Source organism: Oncorhynchus masou, chromosome 14 (genome assembly GCF_036934945.1).
Source record: "Oncorhynchus masou masou isolate Uvic2021 chromosome 14, UVic_Omas_1.1, whole genome shotgun sequence".
Classification (NCBI taxonomy): domain Eukaryota; kingdom Metazoa; phylum Chordata; class Actinopteri; order Salmoniformes; family Salmonidae; genus Oncorhynchus; species Oncorhynchus masou.
Window position 1 is genome coordinate 4,656,804 of NC_088225.1, and position 18,897 is coordinate 4,675,700.

Consider the following 18,897-nt stretch of genomic DNA (forward strand, 5'->3'; position numbering starts at 1 on the left):
TAGGTGTGGCCTCAATAAGCTCTGTGTTCATTGTTCATTGTTCATACGGTTTTCCGAAAGCCAAACCCTGAACATTTTTCTCCACCCCTTTCCTCAAAATGGCATTTCAAGTGTTATATCATCAGTGTTTTAGCAGTGTGCAAATAGTTGTAATACGAATAGTGGGGGAAGATAAATAAACAGATACATTTTGGTGGTATTTACAATGTGCTCCTCTGGTTGCCCTTTCCTCATGGCATCGAGCCACACATCTTGCCGTGTGATTGCACATTGTGGTATTTCACCTAACAGATATGGGAGTTGATGAATGTTTGATTTATTTTCTAAATCTTTGTGGGTCTGTGTGATCTATTGGAAATATGTGTCTCTAATGTGGCCATGCATTTGGCAGATTAGGAAGTGCAGCTCAGTTTCCACTTCATTTTGTGGGCAGTGTACACATATCCTGTCTTCTCTTGGGAGCCAGATCTGCCTATGGAGACCTCTCTCAATAGCAAGGCTATGCTTACTAAGTCAAGGATTTTCTTAATTTTGGGTCAGTCACAGTAGTCAGTTATTCCGCCACTGTGTACTCTCTGTTTACGAAAAGATAGCATTCTAGTTTGCTCTGTTTTTTGGTTGATGCTTTCCAGTGTGTCAAATAGTTCTCTTTTTGCTTTCTCATAATTTGGTTGGGTCTTATTGTATTGCTGGCCTGGGGCTCTGTAGGGTCTGTTTGTGTTTGAGAACAGAACCCCAGAACCAGCTGGCTGAGGGGACGCTTCTCTAGGTTCATCTCTCTGTAGATGAGGTCTTTGTGGTGGAATGTGTGGGCATCGCCTCCTTTGAAGTGGTTGTAGAATTACATTTTGATAACTAACAGGTATAGTCCTAATTCTGCTCTGCATGCATTGTCAGGAGGTTTTTCGTTGTACACAAAGTATGTATTTCTCTCTCTCTCTTTCTCATCGTCTCACATGGTGAGAAGAGTTGTATTAATTAATAGCTTCTTAGAACTGATGCCTGATGCTGTTAACAAAGTTGAGCTTTGACCTGCAAACGACCCAGAAAGTAAACTTGTAGAGCCAGCCAGATAGGGAACGGGACAGTCAAAGAAGGGCACGAGATAGAGAACAGGGAAACTGTAAATCTGATTGGCCGATAGCCCTTTCCCCTAGCCTACTCTGACCATCATTGGCTAATGGAAAAATAAATCCCTGCCACACAGACGCTCACACACACACACACATGCATACACTACACACACTCATAAGTCAAGAGGCAAACCCTTGGCTAATTCAGTACCAGGGAATTGTATTACTGGCTGCTCTCCATGTAGAGGAGGGGAGAGAAGAGGGGAGAGGTGGTTCGGGGGGGTATTACAGGAAGGGAGGGAGGGGGAAAGCGTAGAGAAGGCTAGGACTCAGGGGTGGGGTTGGAGAATGCAGACAGAGCAACAGCTTGAGCTCTGGGACTACAGTGAACTGAAAGTAAGAGCGTGGTGTGCTCTCAACGAAGGAGTGAGAAAAAGAAAGCCAGAAAAGGAGATGAAAGGAAACAAGACACATCAATCTACATAAAGGAGGGCGTGTGGACAAAAGACTGACATTGTAGTTCTATAGGAGCCTAACGGAGGGGGAGAAAAGAGGGGGAAAGGAGAGAGGAGATTTTTATAGGGTACAGACCGAGATATGATAGTCTGCTTATAGAAGAGGTGTGCCTGGAAACGCTCTGAGAAAGAGACAGAGGGGGAGAGACAGAGAGAGAGGGAAGGGGAGAGACAGAGAGAGAGGGAAGGAGAGAGAGAGAGAAAGAGAGGGCGGAAAATGAGGGGGGAGTGAGTGAGACAGAAAGATTAACCACCGTCAGAAAGAGTGAGAGTGAGCAGTGAAGGACAATCTGGGGCAAATTGCAAGGGAGGGAGGGGGAGGTAAAAATAAGAAAGGAAAAGAGGGGAAAGGTCTGAAACAAACTAATGTGTAAGTGCTGAGTGAAGGACAATAGGAGAGAGGGAAAGAGAGAGAAAAGAAGAAGAGGGGGCCAGCCAGAGGAAGTAGCAGGGCGAGAGAGGCATGAGGGGACTGTTCTCCTTTATGCTCACCCTGTCCATCCTGGGGACTGTCCTGACTGCACTCGTCTGGTACTTCTTCAGCAAACAGTGAGTCCCACTCCTTTCACACCCCTTCTCCCAAACTTCCTCCATCTTGACTGGGCAGGTGTTGGAGCCTTTAGCCCCGGGCTAGGGTGGGGGATTAGGTCTGGCTGGTGGTAGCTAGCTGCATATCCTCCAGACAGATTCCGAGAGGAAGGGAGTGAAGGGAGTGAGTCTCCACACTTCTGATTTTAAGAGTGTGACTGTTTCACATCGGTTGGTGTGAGTAGCTGCTGTAGTGGAACAAGGTAAGAGTTGTATATTATATGTTTGGTATTGGTGGTTATGCCTGTTCACTGCCTGTTCACTGGTTCCCTCTCCACCTTCTCTCTCTCTCTCTCTCTCTCTCTCTCTCTCTCTCTCTCTCTCTCTCTCTCTCTCTCTCTCTCTCTCTCTCTCTCTCTCTCTCTCTCTCTCTCTCTCTCACTCTCTCCCCAAAGCAGTGGTTGGCTTTCTCAATGCTTGTTACTGTGGGCATCTTAACTAAACCACCGAAACCTCATGATTATGTGGTGGAAAAGAGAAGGAGAGAGAGAAACGTCTGTTTGTGCCTCAGCAGAGTTGATGGATTTCATACCAGCCCACTATTAATGAACTCTGAACAACCTGTACCAATTTGACATCTTGTGTTGAAGCGAACTCAACTGTTCATTTTACAATGTAGGTAGAATAAGTTGAAGGTGTTGCAAATGCACATGGATGGTTCAACGTTGGTGAATTTTGAAATATCATACTCAAACAAGAACATTATAGCAGATCTTTTCTCCCCTTGACCAGTTGTTTCTAGAAAACAACCATATGGCGTGTGCTTGTAGGTGTGCTCTCTTAGATATTGATTTTAAATAGTGATCTATTTTCAGTGGGAAATTAATAAGTTGCCTGTAGGCAGAGGAAGATAAGTGAGTGAAAGGGGAACAGAACATTTGTACAAGAGATCGAGATCGAAAAGTCACTGCAATGTGCCTTCTCATGCTGTTTCCGCAACACGCCTGATGAACACACTGTTTTCGCTTAGCGTCGGCCCTTCTGTGACAGTGAAACTTGAGAGCCATTTTTGTCCCCTCCCCAGTCATGTCTCGATGAAACTAACTGTCTAAATGGTCTCTGTCTGAATGTGACTCGAGACTCTCGGATTCATCTTAGAACTAAAGTGTTGTTCGACATTCGCCATCTGCAGGATATGACAACTATATCCCACCATAAACAACTGTCCACAAGAGTGTCGCATTCTGGAGTGGGGAAACTCATGCACCCTCTGTAGTGTGTTCTTAAAATATCTCTTTATAGCTCACTTCAAGGGGGATTATCTGTATACAGTAAAACCAGGCTTGATCTTGCCCTTGGATTTCTTATCAGATCTAAATATGAACAGTCTTTCCGTTCATTTGCGGTTGGCACTTACGTGTGTAATGCTGCTGTGAAACCCCTTCAGTAATTCAGGGTTTCCTGTTAGATAACCAGTAAAACACGCTAGACTCAGAGGGATAAGGTAAAATGGCTGCCCAGTGTGTTCTGTTTTGCCTTCGATAACCCTTTAGCTCACCAGGTTGTTGTTACAGTGCGCACAACATTCAGCTATTGATTTAATGTAAACCCACTGTAAATGATCACATCAACACAACTCATCCAGCGAAGGTAACATGGTAAACTCAAACAATACACTGCAAATACAACAGCAAACAATGCAGCTATACAAGTGTTGACAAGATAAGTGGTGTACTGGGTTCAAATAGAGGTCAACTCATCCTTCTATTCTCTCTGTCTTCCTCTGTCCCTGTTTGTGTGCATAGCAATGTTCAACCTGGCAGACCCCCCCACAAAAGTCATATTATGAACTCTGGGCCAGTCTCCTCCAGAACATGCAAGGGCTGCAGGTGAGACTAGACACATGCCCTGGCAACCCACAATCCTCTCTGCTCAACAACCACCTCATCTGTCTCTCTCCTGTTATTAACTTCATTATATGGTTCATAACTGCATGTTCTATGTTTTGTGTGTGTGTGTGTGTGTGTGTCTGTGTGTCTGTGTGTGTGTCAAAGGGATACAGTCACTGACAAAGTGGTGGAACTCTACTCTCACAGCTGGAGGAAGCAGGAGGACAAGTTCAGAAATTTCAGGTGAAATATCAACGCACAATAAACCCAGACTCTGAGCCCCACTAAAAGCCAGCCACGATGAGCCTAAGACCACTTTGTGAGAGTCACAAACTAAAACCAAAGGGATGTTTCCTTTCTACCTTAGAAGAATGAGAAACAAAAGCACGTGGAAGTGTGCTTAAAAGCAGGGGAAGTGAACTGTGAAATGTTAGCGTTTACTTCTTCGCGCTGCTAGTAGCGGCAGCAGCAGAAGTCAGAGTCGTGTGATTGTTGCATCAGCCAGTGGGTATTTCCCTTCTCAGCTGTCCTGTCTCCGCAGGCTAACACTGGCTTAGTAAAGCTCCCTCTGAGTATACAGAGACTTCAACAACACCAAACAACACAAAAGAGAACTGCAAGGAGCTTTATAAATGGATAAACACTTGAACGGAAGGACACTCGAGAGCAGAAATTCTAAAAGACTATATTTTTCAATAAACATCCCTTTCCAATTTTTATATTTATATCAAGACAAGACGATGAAGCCTTGTTCATGTATTCCTGTATCTGATATTTTCTTAAATTTATCACCAGTAGCTTTTTATACCTAACTTATTAACCAGACTGTTTCAAAATAAGATAAACGTGTCTATGAAGTACGATTCGTTTACAGTACGCTTTTAATACTGTGTCTTTATCTTATAATCAAAAGGTTATTGTTGTGTTCTCAGGTCTCTTCTGAGTAACAGATGTCATGGACTCACCAAGGCTATGGTAACACAGGCTAACACTCCTCTGGGGTCAAAGGTTGTGTACGATGGAGAGAAGAGGAAGCCTCTTCAGGTGACCCCTGAACTGTTCAGCACCTTTGCTAAGGTTTGTTGCTCTGGTCCAGAGTGTCAACTCAATGAATAGTGTGTGTGAGTGTGTGTTTAAGAAAGAGAGTGACATGACGCATGTTGTGTTGCCTACAGGAGAATCCTTTTGTGAATACGACATGGGATACGTGTTCTGTGGTTGGGAATGGGGGAATCCTAGCTAATAGCAGCTGTGGAGAGAAAATCGACTCCGCCCAGTTTGTTATCAGGTGTGAGACAGAAAACTAATAATAATAATTACCTTTCCCTCCCAAAGATTGTTAGACACAAATTCACTGACTACTTCCCTCTATGTCTCCCTCTCTCAGGTGTAACCTCCCTCCTCTGGAGAATCGCTATGAGCGAGACGTGGGCAACAAGACAGACTTGGTGACAGCTAATCCCAGCATCCTCATGGAGAAGTGAGTTTGGGGGTACATTGGGCTTCTCATACTGCTTATCATCTGGTGTTTTATGGTGGATTGAGAAAATATCTGATCATATATTCTAGTGCTGGTCAAATGTATCTCCTCCAGCTGTTCTTCACCTCTCTCTTTTTTCTCTCCATCCCATCCTCTCTCAGATATGGGGGCCTGCAGGAGCGTCGTCGGCCCTTCGTGGAGAGCCTGCGTAGCTATGGCGACTCCCTGATGCTCCTGCCAGCCTTCTCGTACGGCCACAACACACCCGTGTCTCTGCGGGCCCTCTACACCATCCAGGACTTTGACAGCCCCTCGCGGCCCGTCTTCCTCAACCCAGAGTACCTACAGAGTCTGGCGCGCTTCTGGCAGGGCCAGGGCCTGCGAACGGTACGCCTCAGCACAGGACTCATCGTGGCTAGCCTGGCGTTGGAGCTGTGTGCCAACGTGCATCTCTACGGGTTCTGGCCCTTTAATGAACACCCCCACCGACACCAGCCCCTCACCAACCACTACTACGACGACAGGCAGAGTAAGAAGAAGGTGCACGCCATGCCCGCTGAGTTTGACCACCTGCTAAGACTCCACACCCAGGGCGTGCTCAGGATACACCTGGGAGAGTGTGCACCCACCGCCAGGTAGGCCCCACCCCTTTACTGGAAATGTACCAACAGCTAGGACATACACAACAGGGACATAGGGCTCTCTTGTAGACTCTCTCAGAAGTCTTACCCAGTCGTTGCTCCCTGCCAGATCGGATGGCCCCGACTGGCCCTGAACACTCTGGTATTCAGCACAGGGGCATGTTTTATGTGTCAGCTGTCTGGTCACAGTGGAGGAGCAAGGTGGAGGCTGGGACGTTTAGCCTCCCCAGCAGCCGTTTGTCGATTCTCATTGTTGAGAGTCTGCAGAACAGGTTGATCTGCAATCAAATGATTTGTACTGGACCCAAAATGGGTATAAATACATGAAATATGCATATCATATACTGTATAGATTTACAATGATGTTTTTATCGTCACAAGGTGTTCCAGCTAGAACATAGAGAATTTTTTTGTTTGTTTTGTTGGACATTAACTGAGAAGCCATTTTGGTGGTTAAATACAAAGTATCTTGGAGCATGTATGATTTAGATGGCCTTCCCAACTACAGTGGAGGGTCTAATATCACTACGCTTTCTGACTGTTCACATGCGAGCCTTTAAGAGTTAACTGAATGTATGGTCATGTCAATCTAACACCTCCTGGATTGGACAATCTTCAGCTGGACCGTTGCAGTCATATACATATTTAATATCAATGATGATTAAATGTGTTATATCTCATTGTGACATCGTGTATAATACATTCAATGTGGTACAGGGTTGTTCCATGAAATGAGTCCTTTTTTTTGTCTCTTTTGATATTTGAAGTAGAAATTGTGCACCAATATTGCATTTTAAAAGACTGTTATATTAAATGAAGGGCTCATTAATATAGACCACATGGGGAATTCAATAAATCAGATTTTTAATATGAATGAAGACTTGCTAAAGTACCAGAATTCAGAATTTCTATATCTCCCTCTGTGATGCCAACGCACTTAACCCCAACATGTTTTTTACCATCATTGTAAAGCTCTAGTTATTTTGTTGCTTTGACCAAATTATTTCTGAAGATTATTATTTAATTCATATGATTACATTTTTTTTTTTTAAATGCCTGTCTGTCATTTTAAGGTCAACCCTGTGAACTGAACTCTCGTTTTAATATGGTGAAACTATTCCTTTTAAAAATGATTTTTGAAATGAAACATTGAATATCTAATAGTCAAACCATAGTGTAAAAGCAGAGCTGCTTCTCATCTTTTTTTTGGCAATTTTCTGGTGTTTCGTGGTGGAAAACTGAGTGGGTCGAACATAACATATCAACCCTGTTACCCATATAGGATCAGGCTAGAATTTATTTTACAATTATTTTTATTTTTTTGTGAGGCTTGCGTTCAAGTGCCATTCTCTGTTTCACCCAACAAGCTTCCATTGCTCCTGTCACAAGGAGGAATGGCTGAATTAAGATTAAATGGTATACCCTGTTGCAGTCAACCTTGATACTTTATTTGGCACTTAATAGGCACGACTAGTAATTTTTTATTCGAACTCTTAAAATGAGAAAACATATTTTTTTATTAAGTTGAACATGTGCTCGTCATGACAGAATGTTAAAATTAGGTGAAATAAAACACTTTTTTTCTTCACCAAGTTAGACTACCCAAAACCCAGCTAACAACAAACGCTCCTACGACTTTAGAGAACGTTTCCTTAAGAGTCTCATTAGGCCACCAGAAGGGACTCGTTTCCTGGAATGACCCTACTACTATATCAACACTTTTTGTTTCATCATTTCAAAATACATTTTGGAAAAGAAAAAACAGTGTTTCGATGATCCTGTAAACATAAAATAACAATAAAGGGTTCTTACACAGCAAGGACTGTACAAGATACCTCACCCAGGTCCAACAAACTCAGAGTAATGAAGCAATTGTCTTTAAAACAAATGTGAAAATGATCTAGTGAGTGTCATTAGTCCATTGTTAGTCCAGTGCTTGAAAGTGACCTGGCACAGTGTGTTTTATTAATAACATTAACACACTGATGTTACATAACCCTTCAAAGACAGATATTTTCCAATCTGGTTCTTTGTACCATTTGACAGTCCTGGATGTAGCTCAAAGATGACCTGGGCCCCAGCCTCAGTCTCAGGCCTCAGTCTCCCGGTTGGCTCTCTGGGTAGTGCCATGCCCACACTGGTACAACGCAACACAACCTCCCAGAGCCAGAAGCCTTGGGCTGGGCCCGACACCAACGTCTCTGGACCATCAGGACTTGGGCAGGGTGCTTCTGAAGACCCCACACAGTGTTCAGAGCAAAGGACAAAACACAGGACGGGGAACAGAAGGAGACCAGGGAAGTGATGACACCCATAAACATTTCTGGGGTCCCCTTTCATAAAGAGTTTCCATGGTTACCAGCTCACACAGGCCAAAGCATTATAACAACAAATACTCTCACCCCTGTGACCATGGTGACAGTAAATAATCTGTGCTGTGACTAAGTAACAACAGTAGCAAGGGAGTGAGGGAGTGGTGGGGGGATGCAGAATTGACAGTTCGCCTGTTAGCACTGTAGCTGCTGTAAGTAATATGTTAAAACCAGATGCATGAGTAAGAAGGGCATTCTAGATCTTGTATTATTTCTCTATAATGCAAGATATACTTGGAAGGTAGAATTCATTAGCTATTCATTCTTACAAGTTCTATGTTTGGGCTGCTTTTGAAAGCAAAAGTCCAATTGAAAACATTATTGTCATTTTTTTTTACTCGATTTTCATAATGGTAAGCTCGGACTAATGGTTTTATTAGCTAAACTAGCAAGTCTGTTTGTTTGGTAACCACGGCAAACTGTAGCTATCTAGTGAACTTGCTAGCTACTTTAATGGATGTTGAACACATTTCTAGCGTCAAATGTCTTAAATTATAGCCATGGTTGTCACGCCCTGATCTGTTTCACCTGTCCTTGTGCTTGTCTCCACCCCACTCCAGGTGTCGTCCATCTTCCCCACTTATCCTCTGGGTATTTATACCTGTGTTCTCTGTCTGTCTGTGCCAGTTCGTCTTGTTTGTTCAAGTCAACCAGCGTTTTGTTTGTTTGGCTTTTTCCCTAGTCTCTCTTCTTCTCGTCCTCTTGGTTTTGACCCTTGCCTGACCTGACCCTGGGCCTGCCTGTACCTTGGCCCCACTACTCTGGATTATAGACACCTGCCTGCCTTGACCTGTCGTTTGCCTGCCCCTGTTGTTGCAATAAACATTGTTACTTCAACACAGTCTGCACTTGGGTCTTACCTGAAACCTGATAATGGTATAAAGGAGGTAATCAACTCGGGGCTCTATGAGTTCTCTGGAAAATAATGCAACTCGGTGGAAGGTCAGTTCCACTCACCGAGCGCGTCGTGGAACCCACCTTCCACCTTACTGTTGTGTACCTTAGTAGCACTTCCCTTCCTCCTCTTTCTACACCTTCCACCTCGTTCATTATTTTCCATAGAAAGCATAGCCCCGAGTTGATTATCCCTTACTGACATTTCTTCGACCTCACTCCAATATGCTTTCCACACCATTTCAATGTATTTTGCTAGACCTCAAAGATAGACATTAACGGACTCTTATGCCACTACCAATAGCATTAACTATGTATGGAATGCTGTGTGAAAATGTCTTAGCACTGAGGCTGGTTTTTGCAAGTATTCAGACCGTTTGCGAGGAGACTCGAAATTGAGCTCAGGTGCATCCTGTTCCCATTGATCATCCTTGAGATGTTTCTACAACTTGATTGGTGTCCACCTGCAGTAAATTAAATTGATTGGATATGATTTGGAAAGGCACACACCTGTCTATATGACGTCCCACAGTTGACAGTGCATGTCAGAGCAAAAACCAAGCCATGCGGTCGAAGGAACTGTGTCTAGGCACAGATCTGGGGAAGGGTACCAAAAAAGGTCTGATTGAACCAAGGTTGAACTCTCCAAGAACACAGTGGCCTCCATTATTCTTAAATGGAAGAAGTTTGGAGCCACCAAGACTCTTCCTAGAGTTGGAACTGAGCAATCACGGGAGAAGGGCCTTGGTCAGAGAGGTGACCAAGAACCCAATGGTCACTCTAACCGAGTTCCAGAGTTCCTCTGTGGAGATGGGAGAACCATCCAGAAGGATAAGAATCTCTGCAGCACTCTATCAATCAGGCCTTTATTGTAGAGTGGCCAATCGGAAGCCACTCCTGTAAAAGGCACATGACAGCCTGCTTGGAGTTTGCCAAAAGGCACCCAAAGGACTCTGACCATGACAAACAATATTCACTGGTCTGATGAAACCAAGATTGAACTCTTTGGCCTGAATGCCAAGTGTCACGTCTGTAGGAAACCTGGCACCATCCCTACGGTAAAGCATGGTGGTGGCAGAATCATGCTGTGTGGATGTTTTTCAGCAGTAGGACTGGGAGACTAATCTGGAGAGACCTGAAAATAGCTGTGCAGCGACGCTCCCCATCCAACCTGACAGAGTTTGAGAGGATCGGCAGAGAAGAATGGGAGAAACTCCCCAAATACAGGTGTGCCAAGCTTGTAGCGTCATACCCAAGTCTTGAGGCTGTAATCGCTGCCAAAGGTGATTCAACAAAGTACTGAGTAAAGGATCTGAATAAATGTGATATTTCAGTTTTGAATTTTTTACTTGTTTCTGCTTTGTCATTATGGGGTATTGTGTGTAGATTGATGAATTTAATCCATTTTAGAATAAGGCTGTAATGTAACAAAATGTGGAAAAAGTCAAGGGGTCTGAACACAATAATGCGCCACCAGTAACCTTTAGCACATACTATTCCTCCTGCATTCTACTATCATTACAGTACCTTGCCTGTCCAGAGCAGATATTGTCACTGTGTCTCCAGCCACTGGGGATACCTAAATTACCGGCTGGGTACTCTTGTTTTTTTTCTATCGTCCTGGGGCTTGGTTATTACTGCATTGTCGGAACTAGAAGCACAAGCATTTCGCTACACTCGCATTAACATCTGCTAACCATGTGTATGTGACAAATAAAATTGGATTTGATTTGAACCAACCGGAACAATCCCCTGGAAAGCACTGGTGTTACTTCTTTCCTCTTCCCTTGCTTTCCCCAAATACATCATGTTAACATAGCTTCTTTAATGCCAATTCAGTCAGCTAGGACACATAATAGGGAAAATACTTTTGTTACTGTTTGAAAGCAGCGGCCCCCACATGTTGCGGTTGAAGAACATGGGTTCATGAGATTCCATTCATGTGGACTGTGACCTCAGTGTAGAGCCAGCTGCTGCTCTCAGCTCCGCTCTGCTCTGTGTCCCACTGGCCCTTATCTCTGGGGAGCACTTATTTCGGGAAATCTAACAAACAAGTACACTAACTAAATCGTTCCATTTTTTTACAGTGTAATATTCCCCCGCCACCTCAGCTGTTTACTCACTAATGAACTGACTGACAAATGGAAGGGTCAGCGAGAGTTTGTTTAAGTTTCTTAGAGTTTAAGTTCTTAGAATTGTGGTGAAATTATGAGTTTTCTGAGATTCTACTTATATTAGATCATAGATGGAATCAAACGTGCATTTCTGCATGATTGCAAATAGGAAATCCCCTCTATTGGCTTTATACCAGTGGGGCCTCTCTGACAGTCAATCAAGGCTTCCCTGAAGGATCAAAATGTTCTCATACCAGCCTGAAACTCAACTGTCACCAAATGAACAACTTCCAAACAAATATGACACAGCTGACATGAGAAGAAGTGACTTATCTGACCCATCTGCTGCATGGGTCCCTGGAATAGTGACACAGCATCAGCCTGTATGACTGTAATCCTTCTGATCGGTCCGTACAGCCCCCTGCTCTCCACCAATCAAAATCAAACGGGAACCCGGCTGTGAGAGTAAGAGGACAATACAACAACATACCAAGAGTCCATGTCAGTCTTTTCTTGTTCTGGTGATATGGTGCTTCTATACTGAAGTGACAGGCATCAGGGAGACATGAAGTACATTGATGGGGATACCAGACTGGAACTCTCAGAAACATCCTTCACAAAAGGCTAGAAACAGTGCTTTTCTACTGTTGGTTTATGATGAAATCCCCAAAAGGTGACTTTGACAAGGATAGAGGACCTCTAACAGACTACCCATCATCAGACAAATAGATCCCTGCATGTACATAAGGTGCTCCACTACATAGATGTCAACAGACACATGCATAAGGAAGAGAATGTGGCCTCCTGAAGAGTAGACACAGTTGACAAAATTTCATTTTGATTCAGTCTAACTGGAGACTTTTTTTCCCTCCAGTTTATGTTCCCGGGCCTGACATCAACATAATGTGACGTCTGAGAAAAGTATCTGTCTAATGTAGAACCGTCAGCTCCCAGACAGTTAGACAAACAGCCTACAAGGCCAATCACAAGCCATTATGTCTCCTGCTGGAATGAAAAGTGCTGGGAAAGCGATGTGTCACATCTGCACTTCTGCTGAATACCGTGGCCTCCTAGTTCCAACCCCACTCACCAACCACCATGGGACCATGTTGGGACAATGTTGACACAGAGTCTGGAAGAGTGCCCAAATCCACTTGCACGCACACACACACACAGACACACAAGCACGCAGGGGCGGACTAGGACCAGAAATCGGCCCTGGCATTTACAGTACCTTCAGCAAGTATTCACACCCCTTGACTTTTTACAAATGTTATTCTGTTACAGCTTGAATTTAAAATGGATTACATTTTGTGTCACTGGCCTACACACAATACACCATAATGTCAAAGTGCAATTGTATTTTTTAGACATTGTTACAAATTTAATACAAATGAAAAGCTGAAATCTCTTGGGTGAATAAGTATGCAACCCATTTGTTATGAAAAGACAAAGTAAATTCAGAAGTAAAAATGTGCATAACAAGTCACATAATATGTTGCATGAACTCACTCTGTGTGCAATAATGGTGTTTAACATGATTTTTGAGTGACTACCACATCTCTGTACCTCACACATACAATTATCTGAATTTCAAAGACAGATTCAACCACAAAGACCAGGGAGGTTTTCCAACGCACCGCAAATGGGTAGATAAAAAATCAGTCATTGAATATCCTTTTGAGGATGATGATAATTAATAATTACACTTTGGATGGTGTATCAATACACCCAGTCGCTACAAAGATACAGGCGTCCTTCCTAACTCAGTTGCCAGAGAGGAAGGAAACCAACCGCCCAGGGATTTCAACATGAGGCCAATGGTGACTTTTAAAACAGTTACAGAGTTTAATGGCTGTGAAATGAGAAAACGAAGGATAAATTAACAATCTTGTAGTTACTCCACAATACTAACCTAAATGACAGAGCTTGTACAGAATAAAAATATTCCCAAATATGCATCCTGTTTGCAATAAGGCATTAAAGTAATACTGCAAAAAATGTGTCAAAGAAATTAACTTTATGTCCTGTGTTATGTCAAATGTTATATTTGGGGCAAATCCAACACAACACATCACTGAGTACCACTCTTCATATTTTCAAGTATGGTGGTGGCTGCATCATGTTCTTGGTATGCTTGACATCAGCAAGGACTGGGGAGTTTTATAGGATAAAAATAAACGGAATATAGCTAAGCACAGGCAAAATCCTAGAGGAAAACCTTGTTCAGTCTGATTTCCAACAGTCACTGGGAGAAAATTCACCTTTCAGCAGGAGAATAACCTAAGAGTTGCTTACCAAGACAATATTGAATGTTCCTGGGTGGCCTAGTTACAGTTTTGACTTAAATCGGCTTGAAAATGTATAACAAGACTTGAAAATGGGTGTCGAGCAATGATCAACAACCAACTTGACATAGCTCAAAGAATCTTTTAAGGAATAATGTGCAAATATTGCACAATCCAGGTGTGCAAAGCTCTTAGAGACTAACCCAGAAAGACTAACAGCTATAATCGTTGCCAAAGGTGATTCTAACATGTATTCACTCAGGGGTGTGAATACTTTCTAAAAACAAATAAATATTTAACCCACTTTGAATTCAGGTTATAACAAAACAAAATGTGTAATAAGCCAAGGGGTATGAATACTTTCCGAAAGCACTGTGTAACACACCGGACAGTTTTGTCTTCCTTTAGGACCCCTCAGTGGCACATTTTCTGCTTCGAGGCCCCCACATCGGCCCATTTTTTCCCTTGAGGCCCCCAATATTAGCCAGATAATGATCATTTTGCACAAAAGTTAGATAGGCCCACTGGGCTAAAAATGGACCAGCCCATCTGGCATTTGCCTGGAATGCTAGATGGCCAGTCCACCCCTGCGTGAACGTACACATTAACACAAATCCAAACCACACAGCCATAAGGCACCCCAGACCGTACTGACTGATGCTCAGATGTGGAACAGATGGGGGCCTCAGCCTTCCTTCTCTCTGAGATGGCCCCTATACTGTACTTCCTGGGACCGGGTCCCACTGAGGGTCTGCTGGCTGGGGCCACATAGAGACAACTGCCCCCTACTGGACACAGCTTATACAGGATACATCCCAAATGGCACCCTAAAAGTAGTGCACTATATTGGGTATAGGGTGCCATTTGGGACGCATACATGGACTCTGGAACCTATAGAGCCACTATAGAGCCTCTACAGACCCTGTACGGGCCCCTAACACACCCAGGCGCTCTGAATCCAGTCTGGGCCTTTTGAATGCTAGACAGTGAACAAAAGTATATATATTGAAAATATTGTATAGATCAATAAAAACAATTGTACTAGTATAATGTGTGTCGCTCAGTTGATTATTATTTGAGCCCCTTTTTCTAGACAATTTGTAATCTTATCTCATCTCTGCAACTCCCCAATGAGTTCGGGATGCAAAGGTCGAGTCATGCGTCTTCCGAAACATGCGCTTCTTACCCTCGTTTAACCCAGAAGCCAGCCACGCCAATGTGTTGGAGGAAACACTGTTCAACTGACGACCGAAGTCAGCTTGCAGGCGCCCGGCCCGCCACAAGGAGTGGCTAGAGTGCGATGAGCCAAGTAAAGCCCTCCTGGCCAAACCCTCCCCTAAACTGGACAATTGTACACCGCCCTATGGGACTACCGATCACGGCCGGTTGTGATACAGCCCGGGATCGAACGCGGGTCTGTAGTGATGCCTTAGAACGGTGTGCCACTCGGCAGGCCTGTCCCTTAGTTTTCTGTCACTGGTGTTACCGCCTTTAAAATCACCGATTACAACGATATCAAGGACCTTGACCATTCTCTCCATTGGCAAACTGTTATCGGGGAGGGGTCTATATATTAGCTAATCACACCCTTTTAATATGTCATATATTTGAGGATTCCATTGATGATTTGGTGTGTCTAAATCCAAAGTGTCACTTGGTGTTATGCTGAGATTCTCTCAAGCTGTCAGGTTAGGTGGGGAGTGTTGCTGCATAGCTATTTTCAGGTCTCTACAGAAATGTTCGATCAGAGACTTGTCCCGAAGCCACTCCTGCTTTGTCTTGGCTGTGTGCTTAGGGTTGTTGTCCTGTTGGAAGGTTAACCTTCGCCTCAGTCTGAGGTCCTGAGCGCTCTGGAGCAGGATTTCATCAATAATCTCTCTGTACTTTGCTCCGTTCATCTTTCCCTCGATCCTGACTAGTCTCCCAGTCCCTGCCACTGAAAAACATCCCCACAGCATGATGCTGCCACCACCATACTTCACCGTAGGGATGGTGCCAGTTTTCCTCCATTTGTGACACTTGGCATTCAGGCCAAAGAGTTCAATCTTGGTTTCATCAGACCAGAGAATCTTGTTTCTTGTTGTGCCTTTTACTGAGGAGTGGCTTCCGTCTGGCCAGTCTACCATAAAGCCTGATTGGTGGAGTGCTGCAGATATGGTTGTCCTTCTGGAAGGTTTTCCCATCTCCACAGAGGAACTCTGGAGCTCTGTCCGAGTGATCATCGGGTTCTTGGTCACCTCCCTGACAAAGGCCCTGCTCCCTCGATTGCTCAGTTTGGCCAGGCGGCCAGCTCTAGGAAGAGTCTTGGTGGTTCCAAACTTCTTCCATTTAGGAATGATGGAGGCCGCTGTGTTCTTGGGGACCATTTTTTTGTACCCTTCTCCAGATCTGTGCCTCGACACAATTCTGTCTCGGCGCTCTACGGACAATTCCTTTGACCTCATGGCTTGGCTTTGCTCTGACATGGCTTGCTCTCATGCTTGCTCTCTTGCTCTCATGGCTTGTTCTCTTGCTCTCATGGCTTGGCTCTGACATGCACTGTCAACTGTGTACCTTTCCGAGTCTCATAGCAAAGGGTCTGAATACTTATGTAAATAAGGTATTTCTGTTTTTTATACTTAATAAATTTGGAAAGAAATGAAAAAACGTTCACTTTGTCATTATGGGGTATTGTGTGTAGATTAATGAGGATTGTTATTTATTTAATCCATTTTAGAATAAGGCTGTAATGTAACGAAATTTGGAAAAAGGGAAGGGGTTTAGATAATTAACAAATGCACTGTATATAGACAGGTATGTGCTTTTCCAAATCATGTCCAATCCATTGAATTTACCACAGGTGGACTTCAATCATGTTGTAGAAACATCTCAAGGATGATCAATGGGAACAGGATGCGCCTGAGCTCAATTTCAAGTCTCATAAGGCTGTAATGAAACATAATGGGGAGAAAGGGGTCTGAAATCTATCCGTATGCACTGTAGATAGTCATGGAACACTGATCACTAGAAATCATGTTTACACACTGTTTTTCCCACTTCATATGTACAGTTGAAGTCGGAAGTTTACATAGGTTGGAGTCATTGAAACTCGTTTTTCAACCACTCCACAAATTTCTTGTTAACAAACTATAGTTTTGGTAAGTCGGTGAGGACATTACATTGTGCATGACACAAGTCATTTTTCCAACAATTGTTTACAGGCAGATTTTTTCACTTATCACTGTATCACTGTATCACAAATTCCAGAAAATTATGCCATGGCTTGAGAAGCTTCTGATTGGCTAATTGACATCATTTGAGTCAATTGGAGGTGTACCTCTGGATTAATTTCAAGGCCTACCTTCAAACTCAGTGCCTCTTTGCTTGACGTCATGGGAAAATCAAAAGAAATCAGCCAATCGTAGACCTCCACAAGTCTGGTTCATCCTTGGGAGCAATTCCCAAACGCCTGAAGGTACCACATTCATCTGTACAAACAATAGTATGCAAGTATAAACACTATGGGACCACGCAGCCGTCATACCGCTCAGGAAGGAGACGCGTTCTGTCTCCTAGAGATGAAGTTACTTTGGTGCGAAAAGTGCAAATCGATCCCAGAACAACAGCAAAGGACCTTGTGAAGATGCTGGAGGAAACAGGTACAAAAGTATCAATATCCACAGGTAAATGAGTACTATATCGACATAACCTGAAAGTCCACTGCTTCAAAACTGACATAAAAAAGCTCGTACTTTTTGGAGAAATGTCCTCTGATCTGATGAAACAAAAATAGAACTGTTTGGCCATATTGACCATCATGATGTTTGGAGGAAAAAGGGGGAGGCTTGCAAGCCGAAGAACACCATCCCTACTGTGAAGCACGGGGGTGGCAACATCATGTTGTGGGGGTGCTTTGCTGCAGGAAGGACTGGTTCACTTCACAAAATAGATGGCATCATGAGGTTGGGAAATTATGTGGTTATATTGAAGCAACATCTCAAGACATCAGACAGGAAGTTAATGGACAATGACCCCAAGCATACTTCCAAAGTTGTGGCAAAATGGCTTAAGGACAACAAAGTCAAGGTATTGGAGTGGCCATCACAAAGTCCGGACCTCAATCCTATAGAAAATATATTGTCAGAACTGACAAATCGTGTGCAAGCAAAGAGGCCTACAAACCTGACTCAGTTACACCAGCTGTCAGGAGGAATGGGCCGAAATTCACCCAACCTATTGTCAGAAGCTTGTGGAAGGCTACCCGAAACGTTTGGCCCAATTAAAGAATTTAAATGCAATGCTACCAAATACTAATTGAGTGTATGTAAACTTCTGATCCACAGGGAATGTGATGAAAGAAATATAAGCTGAAATAAATCATCCTCTCTACTATTATTCTGACATTTCACATTCTTAAAATAAAGTGGTGATCCTAACTGACCTAAGACGGGGAATTTTTATTAGGATTAAATGTCAGGAATTGTGAAAAACTGAGTTTAAATATATTTGGCTAAGCTGTATGTAAACTTCCGACTTCAACTGTAACTACAGCTGTACACACCGATTCTATTCATATACTGTCCATAATATCTATACACATATATATTGATAGTCTGACATTGATCTTTGTGATATTTCTTAATTCCTTTCTTAATTTTTTTGAAGGATTTGTGTGTATTGTTTTGTATTGTCAGGTATTACTGCACTGTTGGAGCTAGAAACATAAGCATGTTGCTGCACCTGCGTCAACATCTGCAAAATATGTGTATGCGACCAATAAAATGTGATTTGATTTCATTGGGCGGTTGATATAACTCACCTGCGAATTGCTGGGATCAGAGCAGAGTGAGCAGTTGCCTGGCATCCATGCCTATCAGCCAATCACTGCCAGAGGGGAAGCTGACTGGACAGAGTACATCCTGTCATTTGTGCCTGCCTTATCACCATGGACACTGAACATGTGCAATAAAATATAGGATTATAACTTACAGGGAGTGGTTTTGTTTCATTTGAATTGGTTACTATGGGTTATGAAGTACTGTTAGTTGACATAGGCCTCTCTTCAATCTCACTAGCCTATCAGGAGAAAGGTCTACCCATAATAAACCAACACTACAACTAGGA

The 18,897-nt window shown here is 43.3% G+C and overlaps 1 protein-coding gene across 3 annotated transcripts; it reads left to right on the top strand.

Annotated features, from left to right (window-relative positions):
- The first annotated feature begins 1,368 nt into the window (after nucleotides 1-1,368).
- LOC135553997 (alpha-2,8-sialyltransferase 8E-like) lies at nucleotides 1,369-11,142 on the top strand. Of its 3 annotated transcripts, none has more exons than XM_064985984.1 (8): nucleotides 1,371-2,137; nucleotides 3,922-4,005; nucleotides 4,171-4,248; nucleotides 4,938-5,082; nucleotides 5,181-5,293; nucleotides 5,393-5,485; nucleotides 5,647-6,120; nucleotides 8,173-11,142. In XM_064985984.1, the coding sequence occupies exons 1-8, from the start codon at nucleotides 2,052-2,054 to the stop codon at nucleotides 8,429-8,431; spliced, it is 1,332 nt and encodes a 443-aa protein (XP_064842056.1). In that variant the 5' UTR covers nucleotides 1,371-2,051; the 3' UTR covers nucleotides 8,432-11,142. The 3 variants fall into 3 exon arrangements, with proteins under 3 accessions (XP_064842057.1, XP_064842056.1, XP_064842058.1); XM_064985986.1 differs by lacking the exon at nucleotides 1,371-2,137 and adding an exon at nucleotides 2,146-2,379; XM_064985985.1 differs by lacking the exon at nucleotides 4,171-4,248 and having other exon boundaries at nucleotides 1,369-2,137.
- The last annotated feature ends 7,755 nt before the right edge of the window (nucleotides 11,143-18,897 follow it).